Source organism: Copadichromis virginalis, linkage group LG16, assembly GCF_057382275.1.
Source record: "Copadichromis virginalis isolate Kocher_CV1m ecotype Utaka linkage group LG16, C_Virginalis_male_GT1.1, whole genome shotgun sequence".
Classification (NCBI taxonomy): Eukaryota; Metazoa; Chordata; class Actinopteri; order Cichliformes; family Cichlidae; genus Copadichromis; species Copadichromis virginalis.
Window position 1 is genome coordinate 7395277 of NC_140633.1, and position 22122 is coordinate 7417398.

The following is a 22122-nucleotide window of genomic DNA, read 5'->3' on the forward strand; positions in this document are numbered from 1 at the left end:
TTGTGTTTTGCAAAATGTGCAACTTGTATAACGATTCACATGAAGAATCTTCTAATTCCCACAGTGTTAGCTTGTTTCCCATCACTTTTGGTTTGTATTAGGGAACTGAAAGTTCCTCAGAAAAAAAATACTTTTGTTTCTTTTCACATCGCCCAGCTATTACTGTGATAAGTTTAGTTCCCCTAAAGTTATTAAGAGAAGAAATTGAAACTAATGACGCATTCACAGTATTGCTGGCCTGTTCTGCAGAGCTGACCATCTCAGGAATATCTGGCATTCTAACAAATGATGGAGGAAATTTATATGAATACTGAGTATGACAAATTTGACAATGCAAAAAACTGCACAGGTAAGAAACAGAGTAGACATATTTTTATCATCAGTCATAACTATTTTCCACTTCATTAGTGTTTGTTTCTCTTTTCAGGTCCAAGGAACTATAAGAGGAGTTTCCACTCAGGTGTGATTCCCTGTTTGGGCCTGCTGAGTTTTTTCCTGCTAATCGGACTCATCACCCTTGGTGTTTACTGTGAGTCTGATTCTAACACTCATGAGCCCACATATGAACAGAATAAAATGTCTTGAACTTTGTATTTTGGATAGTTTCAGACCATGCTGAATGAACTGTGACACACACACACTCATACTCTCCCATAGAGTACACTATCATAAATATCAGTTTAAGAACATTTTTCATTGCCTACAGGCAAATTTGAAATACTTTAGTTTTGGTCTAAAAACTATAAAAATTTATGCACAAGCTTTTTTCTGTGTCTCAAAAACATGCATCTCCAATTATTTTAGTTCATGATTCAGCTGCAGATGTCTCAGCTGTGAGTAGTAAACTTTCCTCCATGACTGAAGAGAGAGACCTTCTTAAGGCAAATCTGTCCAGTACCGGAAACAAGCTTTCCTCCATGACTGAAGAGAGAGACCTTCTTAAGGCAAATCTGTCCAGTACCGGAAACAAGCTTTCCTCCATGACTGAGGAGAGAGACCTTCTGCAGGCCAACCTTGCTGAAAAGGCAAATGAGTTGGAACGGCTTCAGAGTTTGTCAAAGCAGAGTGAGTATGTGTATTTCCTGTTGAAATTACTTGTGTGTGTTTGTAAAAGTTAATAATGAAAAACAAGGATTCACTTTCCAGGTATTGTGAAAAGTCCTTGTCTCTTTGTGCCTTAATGAATAGAATTTTTGAATTTTTATATTTAAATCTAAAATTTTGAGGATAAAGTTGAAATTCTGATGAATGAAGTTTAAATACTATTTCAATAATAAGGATGAAATGCCAAAATAACCTATCGTTTTTGTCAGGGAGTTTTTAATGTTTTATTTGATTATGCTTCAAATGTTATGTTATACTTATGTTCACATATTTCACCAGACACAGTTTTCTGTTGAAACAGGAAGCTGACCCTGTGACTCTGTGACATTTACCGCAAGAGATGAGTACAGAAATACACATCCGCAGAAGTTGACTTGCATTATCTTATTCTTAGAAATTGACTTGTAGCACACACACTTTATGACACACACACACACACACACACACAGCTTACACACAGACAGCATCAGGACCTGCGTAACAGGAAATGTGATTATATTTGCATATTGACGATGTAACCTATAAAAGTAAACGAATACTGCAGTTCGGTGTGTCTCTCTGTCTGAGATTCACCCGTGCCGCACATTATCAATCTCAAGTGTCTCAGTGTTGTTTACTCACCTGACTGTTTGTTAACTGTAAATCTCTGACAGTTTTCAGTCAAACTGTTACTGCCTCTTCCTTACGGTGGGTCATGCTGGAAAGTCTCGTTGCCTCGCCACTGTTAATGCAGACCTCAGAACAGTTAAGGCATTGTTCATAACACAGATTCACAACAAAGACACTCAGATAATCAAAACTTTTTTTTTCTTTTCAACATTAATTTAAGACGAATATCAAATAGTTTTCTACTTTTATCAAAATCGTACTGACTTTGGAAAGAGTACTACACAAAAAGAAAAGACATCTAGTTTAAAATCAAAACAACTACTAGCTAAGTATTTGAACAACTAGAAAAAGCACCTGCTATCACAACTAGAGATTTACAAGGTAAAACACAAACGCTATGGAGAGAGGGAACCGGGATGTCAGGTCAGGATGGAGATATCATAATCCCCACACTCCGAGACTGACACTCCAAGCCCCAAGAACAACTGGTGCATTCAAGGTGTGGAATATGAGAGCACCTGAAGGAGAAGAGTGTGTGTGTGGTTTGTGGCCCAGCTGCAGGGGAGGGGTGAAGCAATGTGTTTATGGCGTGGTGTCAGATCAGTGCAGGTCATGATGATGGTCTCCATCGTCTAATCATGTCTTCCCTACTTGAGTAGGTCGGCGGGACCTGACAAGAGAACTGTGAGGTGTGTGCCGATCTGAAGCTGGAAATCCATGCAGACGAAAGGAACAAGAAAAACACTGCAAATAAACATTTGAAAACTTGCAATGCTATGTGCGTCAGGTCCTTTTGTGTTACAAGAAGATCAGGGCTATGGTGGAAACCTGGACCCTCAGTGCCTCAGTGGCTGATTACCATTAGTATGTGAAGTACTCTCCAAAAGTCTATTTGAAGATGTGAATTTAGCATTATGCATAATGCCTACTGTAACCATCACTGAAACCACAGAGAGTTAGACAGACAGAAGTTAGCCCACTATGAGAACAGCTGAAAGGAGTGATGAAGAGAGGGGTTCCTAAGAAGTACAACTAGGTGTCCATACCTGACTAAAAACTGCGTGCCAAGCAAAGACTCACAGTCTTAGCTAACTGTTAGGAAAAAAAGCAGTAACTCAATACGGCAAGACCAGGCTGACCAACCTTTGCATCTCTTGGATTAACTGCAAGAAAGCCAATAAACTCAATGCCTCACAAATGGATCTTATAATGCCCAGAACCACCAGGACCCTAAGAGCCTTCATCAGGAATTCAGTGGAGATGTGGAGAACAACACTACAGGCCAACTTCAAGCAAACTGTACAAGTCATCATCAAGTGCGAGATTTACCAAAGAGATGCTGTGACTCCACTGCTATTCTGCATAAGCCTGTGTAGTCGGAAGGTAACAAAGAGAGGGAAGGTAGTTAGAAATGAGGGGATTGCACTACCAGAAGTCAGTGCTGCAGACATTGTGGACCGCTACAAGTACCTGAGAATCCCACAGGAAAATGGGAAACACGAAGAGGCCTCTTGGAAAACCGCAACCAAATAACTGCAGAGAGTAAGGCTTGTCCTGAGGAGTCAGCTGAACAGGAAGAACAAGATATAAGCAATCAAGCCTATGCCCTGCTGGTTGTCAGATACCCTTCTGGGATAATAAACTGGCCACAGGAGGAGATGCAAATGGAGAGTCCTCTTTATACACAGGGTTCAGTGCTAGGACCAATTCTGTTTACATTATACAAGCTTTCCTTAGGCAGTATCATTAGAAAGCATAGCATGCATTTTCATGGCTATGCATATGACACCTGACTTTATCTATCCATGAAGCCAGATAACACACATCAATTAGTTAACCTGCAGGGATGTCTTAAAGACATAAAGACCTGGATAAACTCTAATTTTTCTCCGTCTATATTGAGATAAAACTGAGGTTATTGTACTTGGCCCTAAAAAGATTAGAAATACGATAGCTAACTAAATGCTTACTCTGGATGGCATTATTTTTGTCTCCAGTAACACTGTGGGGAACCTTGGAGTGATTTTTGACCTGGATATGTCCTTCAATCCACATATTAAATAAATATGTAGGACTGCTTTTTTTCAAATGTGAGGCTGAAAAATATGTGAAAAGTGTGGTGTGTAACACTGGTAACTTAGATCTGTCACATCCTTCATCAAAATGAGCACACAAACAATTTGGTTCTAGTGCTTTCACAATTTTATTTTATGACACAATTTGTTTTATCTTGATTCTCCAGCAGGACATGTGATGTTTAGTTGATCTAACTGACAGAATATGTTAATATAAAACTAATTTATATTAACATAATAAGTAATAGGTACTGTTAATAACTATTAAAACTACTGTTTGATGTTTCTTGTTTGATGTTTCTTCCAGAAAAAACGTGTCCCACAGGATGGAGCATATTCAGTGGTAGTTGTTATTTCCTCTCTGTAAGATCTGGTAACTGGGGTGAAGCTAGACAGGACTGTAGAGGCAAAGTGGCAGATCTGGTGGTGATGAAGAACTCTGAAGAACAGGTACAGTATGTGTAAAACACCCAGCACGCCCCTGCGGGCGGTTTATCCTTCAAGCTCGGGTCCTCTACCAGAGGCCTGGGAGCTTGAGGGTCCTGCGCAGTATCTTAGCTGTTCCCAGGACTGCGCTCTTCTGGACAGAGATCTCCGATGTTGTTCCCGGGATCTGCTGGAGCCACTCGCCTAGCTTGGGAGTCACCGCACCTAGTGCTCCGATTACCACGGGGACCACCGTTACCTTCACCCTCCACATCCTCTCGAGCTCTTCTCTGAGCCCTTGGTATTTCTCCAGCTTCTCGTGTTCCTTCTTCCTGATATTGCTGTCATTCGGAACCGCTACATCGATCACTACGGCCGTCTTCTTCTGTTTGTCTACCACCACTATGTCCGGTTGGTTAGCCACCACCATTTTGTCCGTCTGTATCTGGAAGTCCCACAGGATCTTAGCTCGGTCATTCTCCACCACCCTTGGGGGCATCTCCCATTTTGACCTCGGGACTTCCAGGTTATACTCCGCACAGATGTTCCTGTACACTATGCCGGCCACTTGGTTATGGCGTTCCATGTATGCCTTGCCTGCTAGCATCTTGCACCCTGCTGTTATGTGCTGGATTGTCTCTGGGGCATCTTTACACAGCCTGCACCTGGGGTCTTGCCTGGTGTGATAGACCCCAGCCTCTATGGATCTTGTGCTCAGAGCTTGTTCTTGTGCTGCCATGATTAGTGCCTCTGTGCTGTCTTTCAGTCCAGCTTTGTCCAGCCACTGGTAGGATTTCTGGATATCAGCCACCTCCTCTATCTGCCGGTGGTACATACCGTGCAGGGGCCTGTCTTTCCATGATGGTTCCTCGTCTCCCTCCTCTTTCTTGGGTTTCTGCTGCCTGAGGTATTCACTGAGCACTCGGTCAGTTGGGGCCATCTTCCCAATGTATTCTTGGATGTTCGTTGTCTCATCCTGGACTGTGGTGCTGACACTCACCAGTCCCCGGCCCCCTTCCTTCCGCTTAGCGTACAGCCTCAGGGTGCTGGACTTGGGGTGAAACCCTCCATGCATAGTAAGGAGCTTTCTTGTCTTTATGTCAGTGGCTTCTATCTCCTCCTTTGGCCAGCCTATTACCCCAGCAGGGTACCTGATCACGGGCAGGGCGTACGTGTTGATGGCCCGGATCTTGTTCTTACCATTCAGCTGACTCCTCAGGACTTGCCTGACCCTCTGCAGGTACTTGGTGGTTGCAGCTTTTCTAGCGGCCTCTTCATGGTTCCCATTCGCCTGCGGGATCCCCAGGTACTTGTAACTGTCCTCTATGTCTGCAATGTTGCCTTCTGGTAGTTCAATCCCCTCAGTTCTGACTACCTTCCCTCTCTTTGTTACCATCCGACTACACTTCTCCAGTCCGAACGACATTCCAATGTCATTGCTGTATAGCCTGGTAGTGTGGATCAGTGAATCGATGTCTCGTTCACTCTTGGCATACAGCTTGATGTCATCCATGTACAGGAGGTGGCTGACAACTGCTCCGTTCCGTAGTCGGTATCCGTAGCCAGTCTTGTTAATGATCTCACTGAGGGGGTTCAGGCCTATGCAGAACAGCAGTGGGGACAGAGCATCTCCTTGGTAGATCCCGCACTTGATGGTGACTTGTGCTATGGGCTTGGAGTGTATGTGTATATATATATACACATACACATACATGTGTATATATATATATATATATATATATATATATATATATATATATATATATATATATATAGATATATATATATATATATATATATACTACCAGTCAAACGTTTTAGAACACACATTTTTTCTAGTTGTTTATTAAAAATTATGCTATTTAATGTCTCATTGTAGTCTTAAATGAAAGCATAGCACAAATAAGCAATTGAGTGAAAAAAGAAATCACAGAATCAAAATGTATTCTAAACTCTAGACTCATCGAAGTAGCCTCATTTGGCAGATACAACAGTTGAACACACCCATGTAGGGCTGTACGATATGACCAAAATCTCATATCCCGATATAAGACATTTATCATCCAACGATATAAATCACAAAAATGTAACATTTTCTGTAAATTCTGTGAAGCTCGGGCAACCCGACTTGGGTGAAGTGTTTTCAGCTGGACTGACTGTTGCAAAAGTTGAAACGGCCGCAATTTTCTTTGTATTTATTACACAACGTGCTGCTGGCAAGAGCCTGTTCTAAGGTTTATTTTTTTAGCACCTGACGGCTCTTTTTAGCTTCTCGTCTGTAAACACTCTGCATACTATTTCATGTGATTCATTTTGAAAAATCTCAATAGGATCTTCAGCTTTATTGTGAAAGGTTTATGTGGAAAACAAACAAGCAGACGGCAGAGCCACGTGACGGTTTTACCCATGTTGTTGCTAACTACAACGCATAAAAACAGTCGGTTCTCCGTCCGTAGTGTGGTTAATTTAAATATAAGTGAAAGAGAGAACTTTAAGAAACCATCAAAATGATAAAATATTGCCGTTAACAGTTTATTTTGCAACACCACAAAACAAGCGATAGCATAATTTGAAACAATAGACGTTTTCATATTGCCATCCGATCCACATCGTTATATCAAACAGGCACTTGTAGGTGCTTTGCTTTCACTCTTCTGTCCAGTTCATCCCCAACCAGCTTTATGGAGTTTAAGTCTGCAGACTGTGCTGGCCACTCCATGTTTTTAAGTTTACCATCATGTTATTTTTTATTGAGGTAGTTCTGGGATAGCTTGGACTCATGTTTTGGATCATTATCTTGCTTTAGGATGAACCCCTGACCAACTAGGTGCATACCAGAGGGTATGCATGGCACTGCAGAATGCTGCAGTATCCGTTTTGGTTCAGGGTGCCTCTCAATCTGTACTTTTCTGTGAATGTACATATGACTTATTGAAACCTCAAGTCTGCTTAGATAAATATTTTATGCAGTCAGCCAGCTAACGACGGAACAATCAGAAACGTGATGTGTGGAGGCAGAAAAAGACAACAGAATGTAAAAAAGCAGAAGATGAATGTGATGTACACACTGGTTCTCCACCTTGATGTGACATGTGTTAGTTTTCAGGTTCCTGTTAGCTCATTGCACTGAAGGAAAAAATATTTACCTGATTGTGAGAAATGTGTCAAAGAAATTGAGAATTTTCTTCAAAAAAACAGCACACCCTAAATTCTGTTTAAAAAATAAACAAATTTTTTTTTTGCATGTTAAACAGAACTTTCTCGCTACAATCATCAACGATAACACTTGGATTGGTTTGACTGACTATGGAATGGAGGGACTGTGGAAATGGGTAGATGGAACTCCACTCACTCTGGCGTAAGTCTTTACTGTGGTTCAGTTTATTACTTTTACTGAATTTCTAGCAGATGTTTTCTCATGAACATAGAGCTTACATGTCAGTAGGTCTGTGAAGGTTCTCAGTCATCCAGGTCATCAGCATGTGCCCAAAAGAAGTCAGTACAATCCATCTTTAAAGTTCTGCTCTTATTTTGGCTCATCCTACTGACATGTAGTCTAAGGAAATTGGAAAGAAAAGTGTCTGGACTTCTTTGAGTTGCTTGAAGACATTTCACCTCTTATCCGAGAAGCTTCTTCAGTTCTAAGGTCAAATGGTGGAGAGTCCCAGATTTAAACCCAGTTGGAGTTTCCCCCCAAAGAGGGACAAAAGGACCTCCTGATGATCCTCTACCTAATCACATGAGCCAAGGTATGGAAATGGGTGTGGGTCACAATCAGCCAGGGTTTCGGGTGAGCTCATAGTGAAACCTGGCTCCACCCTATCATGTGATTTCCTGAGATCAGATGGCCCAGGATGTGAGCGGGCGTTGAGGCGTCTGGGAAGAATCTCAAAACTGGATTATGAATGGCAGACAGTTGGTGTCGTAAACCCCCGCCTCTGTTCAAAGATGGTCGCTCACAGTGGACATAGATGCTTCTTTCACTCCTCTTTCAAACCATCTGTCCTCTCTGTCCAAAATGTGAACATTGGCATCCTCAAAAGTGTGACCTTTGACCTTTAGATGCAGATGGACTGCTGAGTCTTGTCCTGTGGAGGTGGCTCTTCTGTGTTGTGCCATGCGCTTGTGAAGTAGCTGTTTGGTCTCTCCAATGTAGTCCCCCAAAGCGCTTTACATATCCAGTCATCCACCCATTCACACACACATTCACACACTGGTGATGGCAAATCTGGGACTCTCCACCATTTGACCTTAGAACTGAAGAAGCTTCTCGGATGAGAGGTGAAACGTCTTCAAGCAACTCAAAGAAGTCCAGACACTTTTCTTTCCAATTTCCTTAGACTACATGTCAGTAGGATGAGCCAAAATAAGAGCAGAACTTTAAAGATGGATTGTACTGACTTCTTTTAGGCACATGCTGACAGAAGAACTCAGTTATAATGTTTTAAATATTTCATGACATCTATCCATTTTCTCCTCTATTAAGATAGCACACATCTTTGGACTGTGGGAGGAAGTGACAGAGAACTCACATAGGCAGAGAACATGCAAACTGCGCACAGAGAGGACTCTGGTAGCCAATAGATTTAAACCTAGGCAACAGTGCTAACCACCACATTAATACACTGCATTATTTTTATCTGGAATAGTGTGTTTGACTTTGCTGTACTCTGTGTAGGCTTATTTCTTCCATAACTATGTCCTAAGAAAAGCATTTGTTTACCTCAATTTTTCCTACAGCTAAAGAGCTGTAGAGTCAGGAGTGTCATATTTAATTTTTTATCCTCATTAAACACCTTTATTGTTAATTGTCCTATCAGGAACTGGGCAAAAAATGAACCCAATAATGGAGGCTCACGGCATGGTGAAGAAGACTGTGTGCATATAAGAGCTGCAGACCAGAGGACTTGGAATGATATTTCATGTACAGCTTCTATGAAATGGATCTGTAAAAAAATACCATAACACCATTTTACATCGAGACCATATATTTTTACATGCTTTGAAATTTTAGCTATGATTGTTATTCTATTCTGAATTTCATTTTAATGATGAATTCTATTCTCACTATAAATAAGTGCAACTTTTTAAATCTGCAATATTACATTAACGGAAAAATTAGCCAATGTTTGTATTTCTTGTTACAACATTTAATCAGCAGCCAGTTTTTAATTCAGAGAATCAAACACAGTCGTTTATTAGTAAACACACAAAGATTGTAGTTTCTAAAGTGCTGGGGGGGGGGGGGGGGGAGCCTGCAGACTACTTTACTTCAGTTACTTCAGTTTACTTCACTGGTGTCTGTCAAAAAGGCAACAATTTCAACAGAGAATATAAAAGAGTATGAGAGAATATATTTTAAAATAATGCTGACAAACTATTGCTTTGCTTTTAAACGGAAAATCTTTAAATCTGAAGTTGTTTGTTTTGGTTTTGTTTGTTTATTTTTGGTATAACATTGTCCACAATCTAGCGCCTCTTGAACAGTTTGAAATGACAAGCGCTTCCACTAGAGGGTGCTGTTGTGTTAAATGTTAGTGAACACCATTTGGAAGAATGTTGTTGTTGTTTTTTTTACTCTGTTATTTCTGATCATTTTTATGCACTTTTCATATGAGCAACATCATTCTCAAGTCTCTACTGTCAAAAAAGTTAAGGCTTTTCACATGACATAACACAGACTCACTTGTGCAAGAGATGATAAAATAATGAAAACCATCTCAATCATATGTCAGGATATAAAGTGAGTCAGCAGTCAATTTGACTCTGTGTTTAAAGAATTAAAACATTTCACCATCGTTTTAAGACTTAGACACAAATGCTTTTATAATTTAACCAAAACATTACTGACTGGTAAGCATACTGCAAAAAAAAAAAATGTAGGTCTAATGTAGAGCAAAAAAAAAAAAATCAGACACAAAAATGTAATGTGCATTTATTTTTCATTTACAGTTTTTGCCCGTTGCCTGAACACATTTTGCAAAACTTTGCTCATTGTGCCAAAACCCTAAACACAAGTAAACATGACACAACACTGGGAAATATACCATTCACATCTGCACCAAATTGAAACTCTACTCTCAAAACCTAAACTCTGCTATCAAAACCTAACATTCCTTTGTCAAAATGTAACTCTGTTGACAAAATGACACATACTTGCATCATATGCAAACACTTACAGAGCAGGGGGAACACACTAGTCTACTTTATATAAAGCACTGCAGTCTTTGATTTCCATTGTTCATTCAGAAGGCATATTGGTACATATTCAGCTCGAAGTCCTTTGACCCTGTCACTGTTCCTCTCAAATGGGACTCTGTAGAGCTGCTTCATGGTGATGCTGTGTTTTCCCAAGATGCGTCTGATGGTGGTGATGCTCACATGGTTTATGTTGTTGAACACTTGCCTGTCTGCAAGTATTTGCTTTCGTAGCTGGTGGAGACGGATGGCATTGTCTGCCCTCACTAGGTCCACAACGGCAAGTTCCTGCCGTTGTGTGAACAGGCGTTGGCGTCCTCCCCCAGAAGGTCTTCGAGTCATTCTAGAGAAATACAACCACATATTGTCATCGGTTTGCTTATTTTTCTTACAGTACTTTACTGTATATACTGTATCATCCACTGTACAACACTGTACTTCAATATAAGTAATCATGGTATGTTTCACAGAAACTACCACTTTGGCTGCAAAAGGAGCATTAGCACCCTGCAGTACGCTGTACACTTGATATGGTAACTGTAGAACAGTACTATAAAACCATCTGAGTGGAGTAGAAGGCAGTGAGATGAAGACAGACCTGTTTTCTAGTTGGAATTTTCTTATTACAGATGCCACTGTGAAGCGGCTTAGATGTGGGTGGACTCTCTGCCCAGCTTCCCTCATAGTCAGGCCGTGGTTGATGACATGGTCCACCAAAGTTGCTCTTATATCATCAGAAATATGGGTCCGTGCATGGCCTCTTTGACCTCCTCCTCCTCTTCCTCTTGCTCTCCCTCCATCCATGCTTGCAAAGTTCTTGAAATGGCTAAACTGAGGGCTTTTTGTGGTTGGCTAATTGGTGTTCAGTTTTGCAAGTAAGTGCCTTCAGGTGTATATTTGAGTGGTTGCAATTACCCGATGTGTTTTGTATTTTGGATACATGTGTTTTCCAAATGGCACCCTGAAATTTCATTTTTGAACGAAGTGTCTTATGTATGAAATAGAGTGTAGCATGCAGGACCATGTGTGTTGCATAAAGGAGTAGGTGTGTTGCATAATTGCAACCAGAGTGCAAAGCAGCACTTTTGTTTAAGGTATGGGTACATGTGTTTGAGGTATGGTAACAAAAGCTTCAAGTTGTGTTACTTTAGTCTAAGCATGGGTTTATAGTGTTCAAGCAACGAGCAAAAACTGTAACAGAAGGAAGACATCTCTACAGCTAATATCTCCCAAAACTGGGCAACTCACACCAAAACAATTTAAGCGGATAAACAGCAGGCCAAAAGAAAATGTGTGTTACGGCGGGGTACGCTAGACCCAAAAGCAGACAGTGAGAGAAACTGAACTTTAAACAAAAGCGAGCCTTTATTTGGGCTGATGGCAGGAGTAAAAACAAAAGCTAAGGCAAAACAATGACAATATGTACAGTTGATTTTGATGCGAGCTGTCCCTTTAATGCTAACCTCAAACCTGGTTTCAACAGAACTGAAACATGCAGTCATTTTCAAAGCATTTTAAAAAGTAAACAGTCCTTATGAAATCTGATGTAACAGACAACTAAACCATCAGAAAATTAACTTGATGACAGCTCACTATATCGATGAATGCATCAAATCCTTCAATGACAAATAAAAAAAGACAGAATATATGAACTCAGGGATAATTATAACATTTACATCTGTAACCATTAGTACTCCCATCAAGTTCAAATGATGTGCATTTCAAAGTAATTGCTGGAAAGGACAAACTCGGTGCAAAATTCAGGATAAGAACTGTCAGTGCATGGTACTTCAAGGGTAGCTCCACAGGTGTGAGCAACAGGCTTTCTGTTGAGCCCAGTTTCAGCATTAAAGCACGTGAGAATTTTGTCAACACAGATGACAGAAGACCCAGTGCAGAAGTGCAGGAGTTTTTCAGCTCTGGTTTCATCAGCATTTTTGACATAATGCTGAAGATGGTTAAAGGTTGTCTGTTCTCTCTGAGATAGCATCAATTTTGTTGTTTCGAATAGCTGATTCACTCTTTTTCCTGTGGCCTTCTTTGTCACAAACAGAGACTTTTTCTCTCTTGTCTGACAGTTTAAGCTGCAGACATGCCATGGTTGTGGAGAAGAAATCCATTATATACTATGGCAGTGTTGGGAAGTAACAGAATACATGCACCAAAGTTATGTATTTAAAATACAAAATATGAGTAACTTTTCTGTTACAGTTACCATTTAAAAAGGTGGTATTCAGAATACAGTTACTTTGTTGAAATAAATGGATTACACGGCGGTCTTTCCTGTTTCATATGTTCGGCTATGCCCTCTCTATTTTTGGTAATTCCACGCCGGTGGAAACGCAAACAAAACACGCATTAAGAGGTTCTGATACCTGTGTCTCAATCTCGCAGCCTATGTCACCTCTACTTGCATAAAACTCAATGAGAGTAACGTATTCTGAATTCTGAAGTGGCTGTTTAGTCTCTCCAATGTAGAGGTCTGAGCATTTCTCGCGACACTGTACATCATACACTACGTTGTCAAGTTTGTGTTTGGGGGTTTTGTCTTTGGGATGAACCAGTTTTTGTCTGAGTGTGTTGCTGGGTCTGAAGTAAGCTGGGATGTCGTGCTTGGAAAAAACTCTCCTGAGTTTCTCTGATAAACCTGCTACATAGGGGATGGCAATTTTGTTCCACTTGTTCTTCTTATCCTCCTTAGTTGGTGCCTGATCTTCTTTTCTGTGCATCTTTGCTGACTTGATAAAAGCCCAATTAAGATAACCACATGTTTTAAGAGCTTTCTTTACATGTGTGTGTTCCTTCTTTTTCTCTTCAGGCTTAGAAGGAATATTTTTGCCTGGTGTTGTAGGGTCCGGATTACTCCACGTTTGTGTTCCAGAGGGTGGTGGGAGTAAAAGAGGAGGTACTAGTCTATATGTGTCTGTGAATGTGTATGTGTGGGCTTCCGGTAAACTTTAATGTTGAGGTTTCCATTCCCTTCAATGTGCACGGCACAGTCCAGGATTGGCAAACAGTTATTCTTTGTGTCTTCCCTGGCGAACTTTATGTTTTTATCCACAGCGTTGATGTTTGCAGTGAAGGATACTTCTTGAGTTTTGATTTTGACCCAGGTGTCGTCCGCATATCTGTAGCAGTGGCTGGGCCAATTTGTTTCCCCTCTCTGATATGTTTTTATATACATTAGGGGTGGGCGATATAAACGATATACGATAAAAACGATATAAATTTGGCCAACGATAGAGATTTTGACTATACCGCTCTATCGCGATAGCGCATATTGATGATGTCATCAAGCTGCGCCTGTTTTGGTCGAAAGTAGTGATGGTAAATTTGATTCTTTTTACTGAATCGAGTTTTAATGAGTCACTCACCAAAGTGAATCTGGTTTTTTGAGTCATTTGATTCACTGAGTCAGTTGACCAGAGAGTGCAAAAATGTACATTTTCATGTATATCCTACTGCTAAGATGAGTGATTCTAAAACTAAAACTATTTTATAGAGCAAAAAACAGCAAAAACATTTCTAAAACTAAGCAATTTCCTATCAAAATTGCTTAATAAACATTTATTTTGTTTATTTTTATTTTATTAGTATTTTCGTTAAATGTGTCAAATATATATTTTCTCATCTAAATGTCCACTGAGCTGTGAGCCAGGGGGCGGTAATGCGCCTTAACATTGGTTGCCAACCAAGAAGAAGAAGAAGCTGTGAGCCAGGAGGGAGTGGGTTAGTGAGTCCTGAGTGATTCGTTCGCTCTATGGCTGTATCCCAATTCAGGGTCTGCAGCCTTAAAGGCTGCATTTTAAGGCCGATTACGTCACAGCGGCGCGCCGAAGGCTGTCCCAATTTGAAGGCTGCTCGAAATGCGGCCCTCAAATGCGTCCTTCATTTCCCTGAATTTTAAGGATGTTTTTTTTTATTTTTATTATTATTATTTGCACAGAAATGTAGAACAATTATGGCAATCTCTACAAAGATTCTATTTTCCCAACATGAAATAGTATCAGAAAAGGCTGAATTCCAGCATATAGGCTGTATCCCAATTCAGGGTCTGCAGCCTTAAAGTACGCAGCCTCAACGATCCTCAAGGGCCGCGTACTCAAAGACCGCTAAGGCCGGAAGTGCGAGGCTTGTGAAATGGGATGGTCTAGCCTCCGTTGTGCTGCCCAGGTTGCCTAGCAACCATGATACTAACAGCTGGAAACGTGTCATACAACTTTGTGTGACAGAAATGAAGGAGAAAATCTTTTGTTCATTTGTTTGTTTGTTTCTACATGAGCTTTGATCATTCTCTGTAAGATTAAGGTCAGCTATTGAACGGCGTATATTTTAAAGTAAAGGCTTTAAAACAAAGTTAGTACAAACGTCACTAATGTCACATAACTTTGCCGACATGTGGCCAACAGTAATGTTTTAATGTTCTTCGTTATTAAACATTTGCACATAAATAAGTGACATAATATTTGTTAGATTTGTATTGTTCATTGTCATTTATGCTTAGAAATATTTAACCATATATGCTTAGAGGTGTATAATCATTTGTAGATTGAAAGAATGTCTCATCCTAGGAGGTCTGTAACAGCTCTGTGTAGCATGAAGGGGGAGTGCGTTCACTCCCTCTACAGAGTGTTCTGGCGTAGATCACACCTCCTAGGAGAGGTCGTATCTTCTCTTGTTGATATATGGTATAGCAAACACACGTATATCTGTTTAAGTATAAGAGCCTTTTGTTCAGATGGACCCGCTCCTGGCACCAGCGTTTGGGGAGTCTTCACAGGGTCACACCTTGACCTCACACACACACACACACACACACACACACACACACACAGTATTCTTTGTTCACATGTATACCTATGTAGACGTCATATGTTAATGAACCTATGCATATTCATGTAACCTCAATAAAAGAACAGTGGTACGGGAGAGCGGACGAGAGCAACTGGGGTCAGGCGAGGGAACGGCGCCTCTTCGGTTTTCTCCCGTGCACGAATAACATGAAGAACTTTGCCTACTCGTGTCTTGCTTTGCAGTGTAATTATATTGTCTTCAATTTATTGTCACATCACATGTGCAGGCACACTGGCACAGCACATGCGAGTGAAATTCTTGTGTGCGAGCCCCACAAGCAACAGAGATGTGCAAACACAACAACACAAACGAGCAAAATACAAGAATGGCCAACCTGAAACTAATAAATATATGTACAATATATAATAGTGTATGCATTTCTGGATGTGTATACTAAATATTTTCCTACGTGTGTGTGTGTGTGTGTGTATACACATTTTTACAAATTAAATAGTAAAAAAAAAAAATAATAATAATAATAATAATAATAATAATAATAAAATATATAAAATATACAGAGTTGAATATGTGCAAAACAAGTGGCATTTATATACAGTATGGAGTGCATAATGTTGAAGTTCCAGTAGTGAAGCTGAGGTGTCTATGACGTGTTCAGCAGTCTGATGGCCTGGTGGAAGAAGCTGTCTCTCAGTCTGCTGGTACGGGACCGGATGCTGCAGAACCTCCTTCCTGATGGAAGCAGTCTGAACAGTTTATGGCTGGGGTGACTGGAGTCCTTGATGATCCTCCCCGCTTTCCTCAGGCAGCGCTTCCTGTAGATGTCTTGGAGGGAGGGAAGCTCACCTCCAATTATCCGTTCAGAGCACCGCACTACTCGCTGGAGAGCTTTGCAGTTGTAAGCGGTGCTGTTGCCATACCAGGTGGTGATGCATCCAGTGAGGATGCTCTCAATGGCACAGTGATAGAAGGTTCTGAGGATGCGGGGGCTCATGCCGAATCTTTTCAGTCTCCTGAGAAAGAAGAGGCGCTGCTGCGCCTTCTTCACTGTTTTGTTTGTGTGTACTGACCACGTAAGATCCTCAGCCAGATGTACTCCAAGGAACCGGAAGCTGCTCACTCTCTCCACAGCAGCGCCGTTGATGGTGATGGGGGTGTGTACTTCTCTGCACCTCCGGAAGTCCACTATCAACTCCTTTGTCTTTGTGACGTTGAGGGTGAGATGGTTGTCTTGACACCAGTGGGTCAGGGCGCTGACCTCCTCCCTGTAAGCCGTCTCATCACCGTTGGTGATAAGACCCACCACTGTAGTGTCGTCCGCAAACTTCACAATGATGTTGGAGCTGTTAGTGGCTGTGCAGTCGTAGGTGTAGAGTGAGTACAGGAGAGGGCTCAGTACACACCCCTGTGGAGCACCAGTGTTCAGTGTGATGGGGGATGAGGTGATGCTGCCCAGTCTGACCACCTGGCGTCTGTCAGACAGGAAGCTAAGGATCCAGCTGCAGAGGGAGCTGCTCAGTCCTAGATCCTGCAGTTTCCTGTCCAGCTTCGAGGGAACGATGGTATTGAATGCTGAGCTGTAATCTACAAACAGCATCCTCACATACGTGTCTCTCTTCTCCAGGTGTGACAGGGCAGTGTGTAGTGTCAGGGCTATGGCATCATCAGTGGACCTGTTGTGGCGGTATGCAAACTGTAGAGGGTCCAGTGAGTCGGGTAGTGCAGAGCAGATGAAGTCCCTGACCAGCTTCTCGAAGCATTTGCTTACGATGGGGGTCAGGGCTACAGGTCGCCAGTCGTTCAATGAGGAGATGGTGGAGGATTTGGGTACAGGGACGATGGTGGCCATTTTGAAGCAGGCTGGGACTACAGACAGAGAGAGGGAAAGGTTGAAGATGTGTGTGAACACTCCAGCCAGCTGAGCCGCGCATGACTTGAGGACGCGGCCGGGAATCCCATCCGGACCAGTAGCTTTGCGCGCGTTCACCTTCCTGAAGCACTTCCGCACATCCTCCTCAGACACAGTGTGAGCACTGACGTCATCCGCGGTGCGCACACTGTCCGGTCTCATGGTGTTCGCTGCGTCGAATCTAGCGTAGAATACGTTTAGATCCTCACACAGGATGGTTTCCCTCTAAAGTCTGTGATCGTGTTTAGTCCCTGCCACATACTCCGAGGGTTGTCAAACTGTTGCTCCACCCTGTCCCTGTACTCACGTTTGGCTGCTTTGATCGTCTTCCGGAGTTGGTAATGTGCGTGTTTGTAGTCCGATGTGTTCGCGGAGGCAAAGGCGGTGTTCCGTGCCGCCAGTGCCGCGCGAACATCTCTGTTAATCCAGGGTTTTTGATTTGGGAAGGATTTAACTGTTCTGGATGGGACGACATCTTCCACGCATTTCCTGATAAATCCACAGACTGAGTCTGTGTACTCATCAATGTCTCTGGCGGCCACGTGAAACATTTCCCAGTCCGCGTGATCAAAACAGTCCCGCAGCGCAGACTCCGATTGGTCCGTCCAACAGTGCACCGCCCTCCGGGTTGGAGCTTCCTGTTTCAGCTTCTGCCTATAGGCGGGCAGGAGCAGGATGGAGCAGTGATCTGATTGGCCGAATGGGGCGCGGGGGAGGGCTTTGTACGCATCCCGGAAAGAGGTGTAACAGTGGTCGAGTAGCCGGTTTTCACGTGTGTTAAAAAGGATGTGTTGATGGAGTTTTGGTGAGACTTTCTTCAGGTTTCCCTTATTAAAGTCTCCGGCTGTGATAAACGCTGCCTCTGGGTGTGCGGTTTCCTCACTGCTGATCACGCTGTACAGTTCCCTGAGTGCACGGTCAGTGTCGGCTTGTGGGGGTATGTAAACAGCCGTAATAATCACTGCTGTAAATTCCCTCGGTAGCCAGAATGGCCGGCACTTAATCATCAGGTACTCCAGGTCCGGTGAGCAGAAGGATTTGACCGGGTGCACGTTCGCATAATCACACCAGCTGTTCGAGGCTGATATTACACGCTAAGCAACACCGAGTAAGTTTAGAGTCCAACTCTATAACTGTACGTCTTCGCCGCTCAGTGGGGCGTTGTCCGTGGCCGCTCAGTGGGGATAAAATTGTTTGTACGTCTTCGCCGCTCAGTGGGGAGTTGTCCGTGGCCGCTCAGTGGGGCTAAAATTTGCCGTCTAAGTGGGGCGATGTACAAAGCCGCTCAGTGGGGTTTTTTTGTACAGAAGCATTAAGTCGCAGAGTTGCGCAGTTCGAACTTTTTTTTGTTCGCCGTCTTAGTGGGGCGAAATACAGACCGCTGTGTGGGGTACTGTAGTGAGTTCTCCACCGCTCAGTGGGGTGTTGAGAAGTTCCGCAGGGTCCAGATTGTGCTGGACAATAGGCCTATTTTGTGTTGTTGTCATTGTTGTCATCGTCGTTTTTGTTGTTGCTGTGTGTGAGTGTGTGCGGAGCAGAACACGTGGTCTGTGACACCGACTGTTGTTATTATCATGGGTTTCTAAGCAACCAAGAGTGAGTCGGAGGGAGACAGACGTTTGTGCTGGACTTTGCTCCTGGCAGCACAAAGTATTTAAATAAAGATGAGAGAGAAGTTTTCAGAAAACACACCAGCCTTGAAGAGCGTGTGGAGAAGGCCTGCCACATCAGCAGCACTTGAGATGTGCTGTGGTGAATGGCTTTCCCCCACCCCCTTGCTGACACAAAATGTTAACTCTTTAGCTTGCCCTGATCGACAACAGCCTGTGTGCCAGACCACAGACGTAATTGAGGTGGATAGTTGTTAAAAGTAATCTACATTAAGCTTGTGGTTGCTCAAATTCAGTACAATGACATATGAGGTGAAGTGATATAGGCAAATATTTGAACTAATGAAGTGCATAGAGGCACTTGTTCTGTGTGAAAGACTGTCGTCTTATTATGAGCCGTTGTTGAGATATACAGCACACCTGTGAAAACAACTAATATGCTGAACCCTGTATGGCACATCTAAAAGTACATGATGGAGAAGCTGTATTGAATATGAAAGTGTAAGACTTTGCCGCTGTGGGCAGAGCATGCAACTACTGCGTGATGTTGCGTTGCGGGGTTTTTTCCTCTGAGCTGATGAGCAAGCTACACATTATCAGATCAAGAGCTGTCTGAGAACTACTCAAAGAGAGGGAAACAGAGCTATGAGTGTGCAGCGTTTCCGTGAGCAGTTTTCCTGCACCTTGACTCGTGTGTGTGTAGCATCAGCATCATGTTTTTGTTTATTTGTTTTGTTGGGTTAAAAATAATTAAATAAACTGGTGATCATATTTATGGATCACCATGGTATCATCAGCCATGTGATTTATTTATGCAGATGAAAAAGAGAAAGAATTTATATTGTAGATGAAAAATAATCATAGGGAAAAGGTTTTGTGTTGATCAGCCAAAAACAACCACAATTTCATTTTCTGCTTTTAAGAAAGGATTGTTCACAAAAACACAGAGAGAGAGAGAGAGAGAGAGATGTGTGTTGGTTAAGCAGCAATGATAATAATGAAAATGTCTTAGTTTGTCACTTTCAGGTGAAAAGCAGACCTGAATCAATTTTCCACATGCAGCAGTCGGAAGAGAGTTATAGTTTAACATCATTGGAAACATGCAGGCCAAGTTTCTGGCTGACTTATTTAAAGCGCAATGTGTATGTGTCTCTCAACCTCACAAGCAAGTGCTCACTCCTCCCTGAAGATAACGAATGCAGCTCCAAAGAGCAATAACATGGCAGATAAAGAGACAGCAGCAAAGTCCTGAACAAAGAGTCCCAGCAAAAGCAGCAGTGCGGACAAACAGCATCAGAGAAGAAGAGCAAACCCATCATCCTGACTGATCGGATGAATGGCACTGTGTTTACAACAAGCTGAAACTTCACTGTGCATGTGACAAGAACATTTGAGGAGAACTGAGGAGACTGTTGGAGTTTGACATTTGCCACCTGTGGAGTAAAATGGCAAGAAGAGACAGTGAAACACAGGACAAAGCTGAAGGAGAACTGCCAGCTGTTGGACTGTTGAAGTGGGAGAGGACAACAGAGTGAGAGGACAACAGAGTGAGAAGACTAGGTGAGAACACATAGGAATTATTTAATGTGGGAAATCAAAATTTGGGTTAGCAAACCTGGGGAAAAGAAAACTGACTGCTTAAGTTGGAAAATTGTGAAGGAGTCTGAAACACTGCGAAAATAGAAACATACAAAATCACACAAACAAGCAGAACATGCATTAACCCTACTAACAATTCCAAACACAAAATAACTCATGAAGACTCATAGCACATTAGTTAAGAAATGATTAAATAATAGTAGAGAAGTGTGTAGGAAAGGCAGGTTTAAGAACATGCTCTGCTGGAGATGCAGCTCCACAGACATGCATTAAACCTGCCTAATAACACAAACACCCATGCAATGAAAATTAGCTTGTTATCTTTCATCAGTGTTAAAATAGTGTCAATTTAGCAGACACTTGTTATCAAACACTGAATTTATCCAATGCAAAAAATTGACTCTCTAGGTTGCAGGACAACAGTTTAACTTTTGTGGGAAAAAAGATTCTGGTTTGACCAACCAGTGATCAGACAATAAATTTAGTTGTTAATATAGTAAATTGGGAGAAGCTTCCTGCTTGATTGATGCAGCACAAGTAATTTACTGTATGAGGGAAATTGTCTTTTGTGATACTATTTTGAACATGCATTTCTGTCGTCCTGTCAACTTAGTGGGTTAATAGCTGATATGCAAATTAGTTGATCGTTCTTAGATTAATGAAAGGTGATTGAATTCTAGCACGAGTGAATGAGATGTGTTGGAGTTTGTTGTGTGTTGTGTGGAGACTCTAAAACACTGAGTTTCCTGTTTTGATGTGCGAGTAAATCCTGTATTTAGATACACAACTCTGAATACGTCAGAACAAACTTCTTTTGTGAAGTGCATGACAGCATGTCACATGTTTTATGATGAAGGGAAAAAGGAAAAATTGAATAAAATAGATCTGTGGCCTAAATGAGTGAAGAGCACAGACCTGGTGATTAAACTCATAGCTAATATGACATTAGGGTTATGTTGTGTGTTGTGCAGCTGATGGTTGGTTTGGAGTGAATCTAGCTGATGATTCTTCTCCTGTTGTGAAGTTGATGAGGAGTTTGTGTCATGACTTAACAAGGCCTTTTTATTTTGATACTTTTACAGTGCACTGAGAGTTTGGTTTGATAATCTCTGTTATTTTTTCATTTTTATCTTTTGAACAGGCACTGATTTTGTTTGTCTATTTCTTTTCTTTAAGCAGATCTGCACGTCGGGAATTAAAAGTGCTATACGACCTGTCGAGAAAGCCGTTACAAGTGAGTTTTCTCCACATTAAAATGGGCTCTGGAGAAAGCCACTTATTGGGACAATATTAAATGAAAGCCCCGGCCTAAAAAGGATTCAGCGATGTAATCCGATCTAAAGTTCTTTTTCTTTTTGAGATGACGTCATTTTGCTGGAAGTGGAAACTAAATGCGACGATAGGTTCCACTATCAGCAAAGAAAGAATGCATGAATGAATGAGTGAAAGAAAAAAAAAACTGACTGACTGGTAAATGCTGACAAAAGCTGACAAGACTTTACTGATGTAACACGACTGTGTGAAGTTAAACCCCACTTGACAAAGGTGCAGATGAATCTATGTGTGTTTCCTTTTACGGGAGCGGAAGATGACAGCAACATTCGAGGTTGCGTGATCATTTAACCTTTTAAGTGCCACTTTCTGTGTCTGTGCATCTACCAGGGGTGTTATTCACTACCTTGTGTTGCTCACAGAGGAAACTGTGAGAAAGTGTGTATACGTGTCATGGTCCCCGTGCCTGCTCGGCTGGCCCTGTGTGGCTACATGTTATGTTTTGTCT

General features: G+C 41.9%; 1 protein-coding gene across 1 annotated transcript; it reads left to right on the forward strand.

Moving 5' to 3' along the window:
* Positions 1-240: 240 nt before the first annotated feature.
* LOC146690170 (uncharacterized) lies at positions 241-9448 on the forward strand. Its single transcript, XM_085435240.1, has 6 exons — positions 241-349; positions 428-529; positions 805-1065; positions 4096-4238; positions 7469-7572; positions 9035-9448. Exons 1-6 carry the CDS (start codon positions 286-288, stop codon positions 9177-9179), a joined length of 819 nt encoding a protein of 272 aa, XP_085291366.1. The 5' UTR covers positions 241-285; the 3' UTR covers positions 9180-9448.
* Positions 9449-22122: the final 12674 nt, after the last annotated feature.

What these genes read in the sequence shown, in the direction of transcription:
- LOC146690170 (XM_085435240.1), top strand. Translation starts at nt 286, where the DNA reads ATGATGGAGGAAATTTATATGAATACTGAGTATGACAAATTTGACAAT. An exon ending in CAATGCAAAAAACTGCACAG is followed by an intron (nt 350 to 427) that starts GTAAGAAACAGA and finishes TTCTCTTTTCAG; the next exon opens with GTCCAAGGAACTATAAGAGG. An exon ending in TCAGAGTTTGTCAAAGCAGA is followed by an intron (nt 1,066 to 4,095) that starts GTGAGTATGTGT and finishes TGTTTCTTCCAG; the next exon opens with AAAAAACGTGTCCCACAGGA.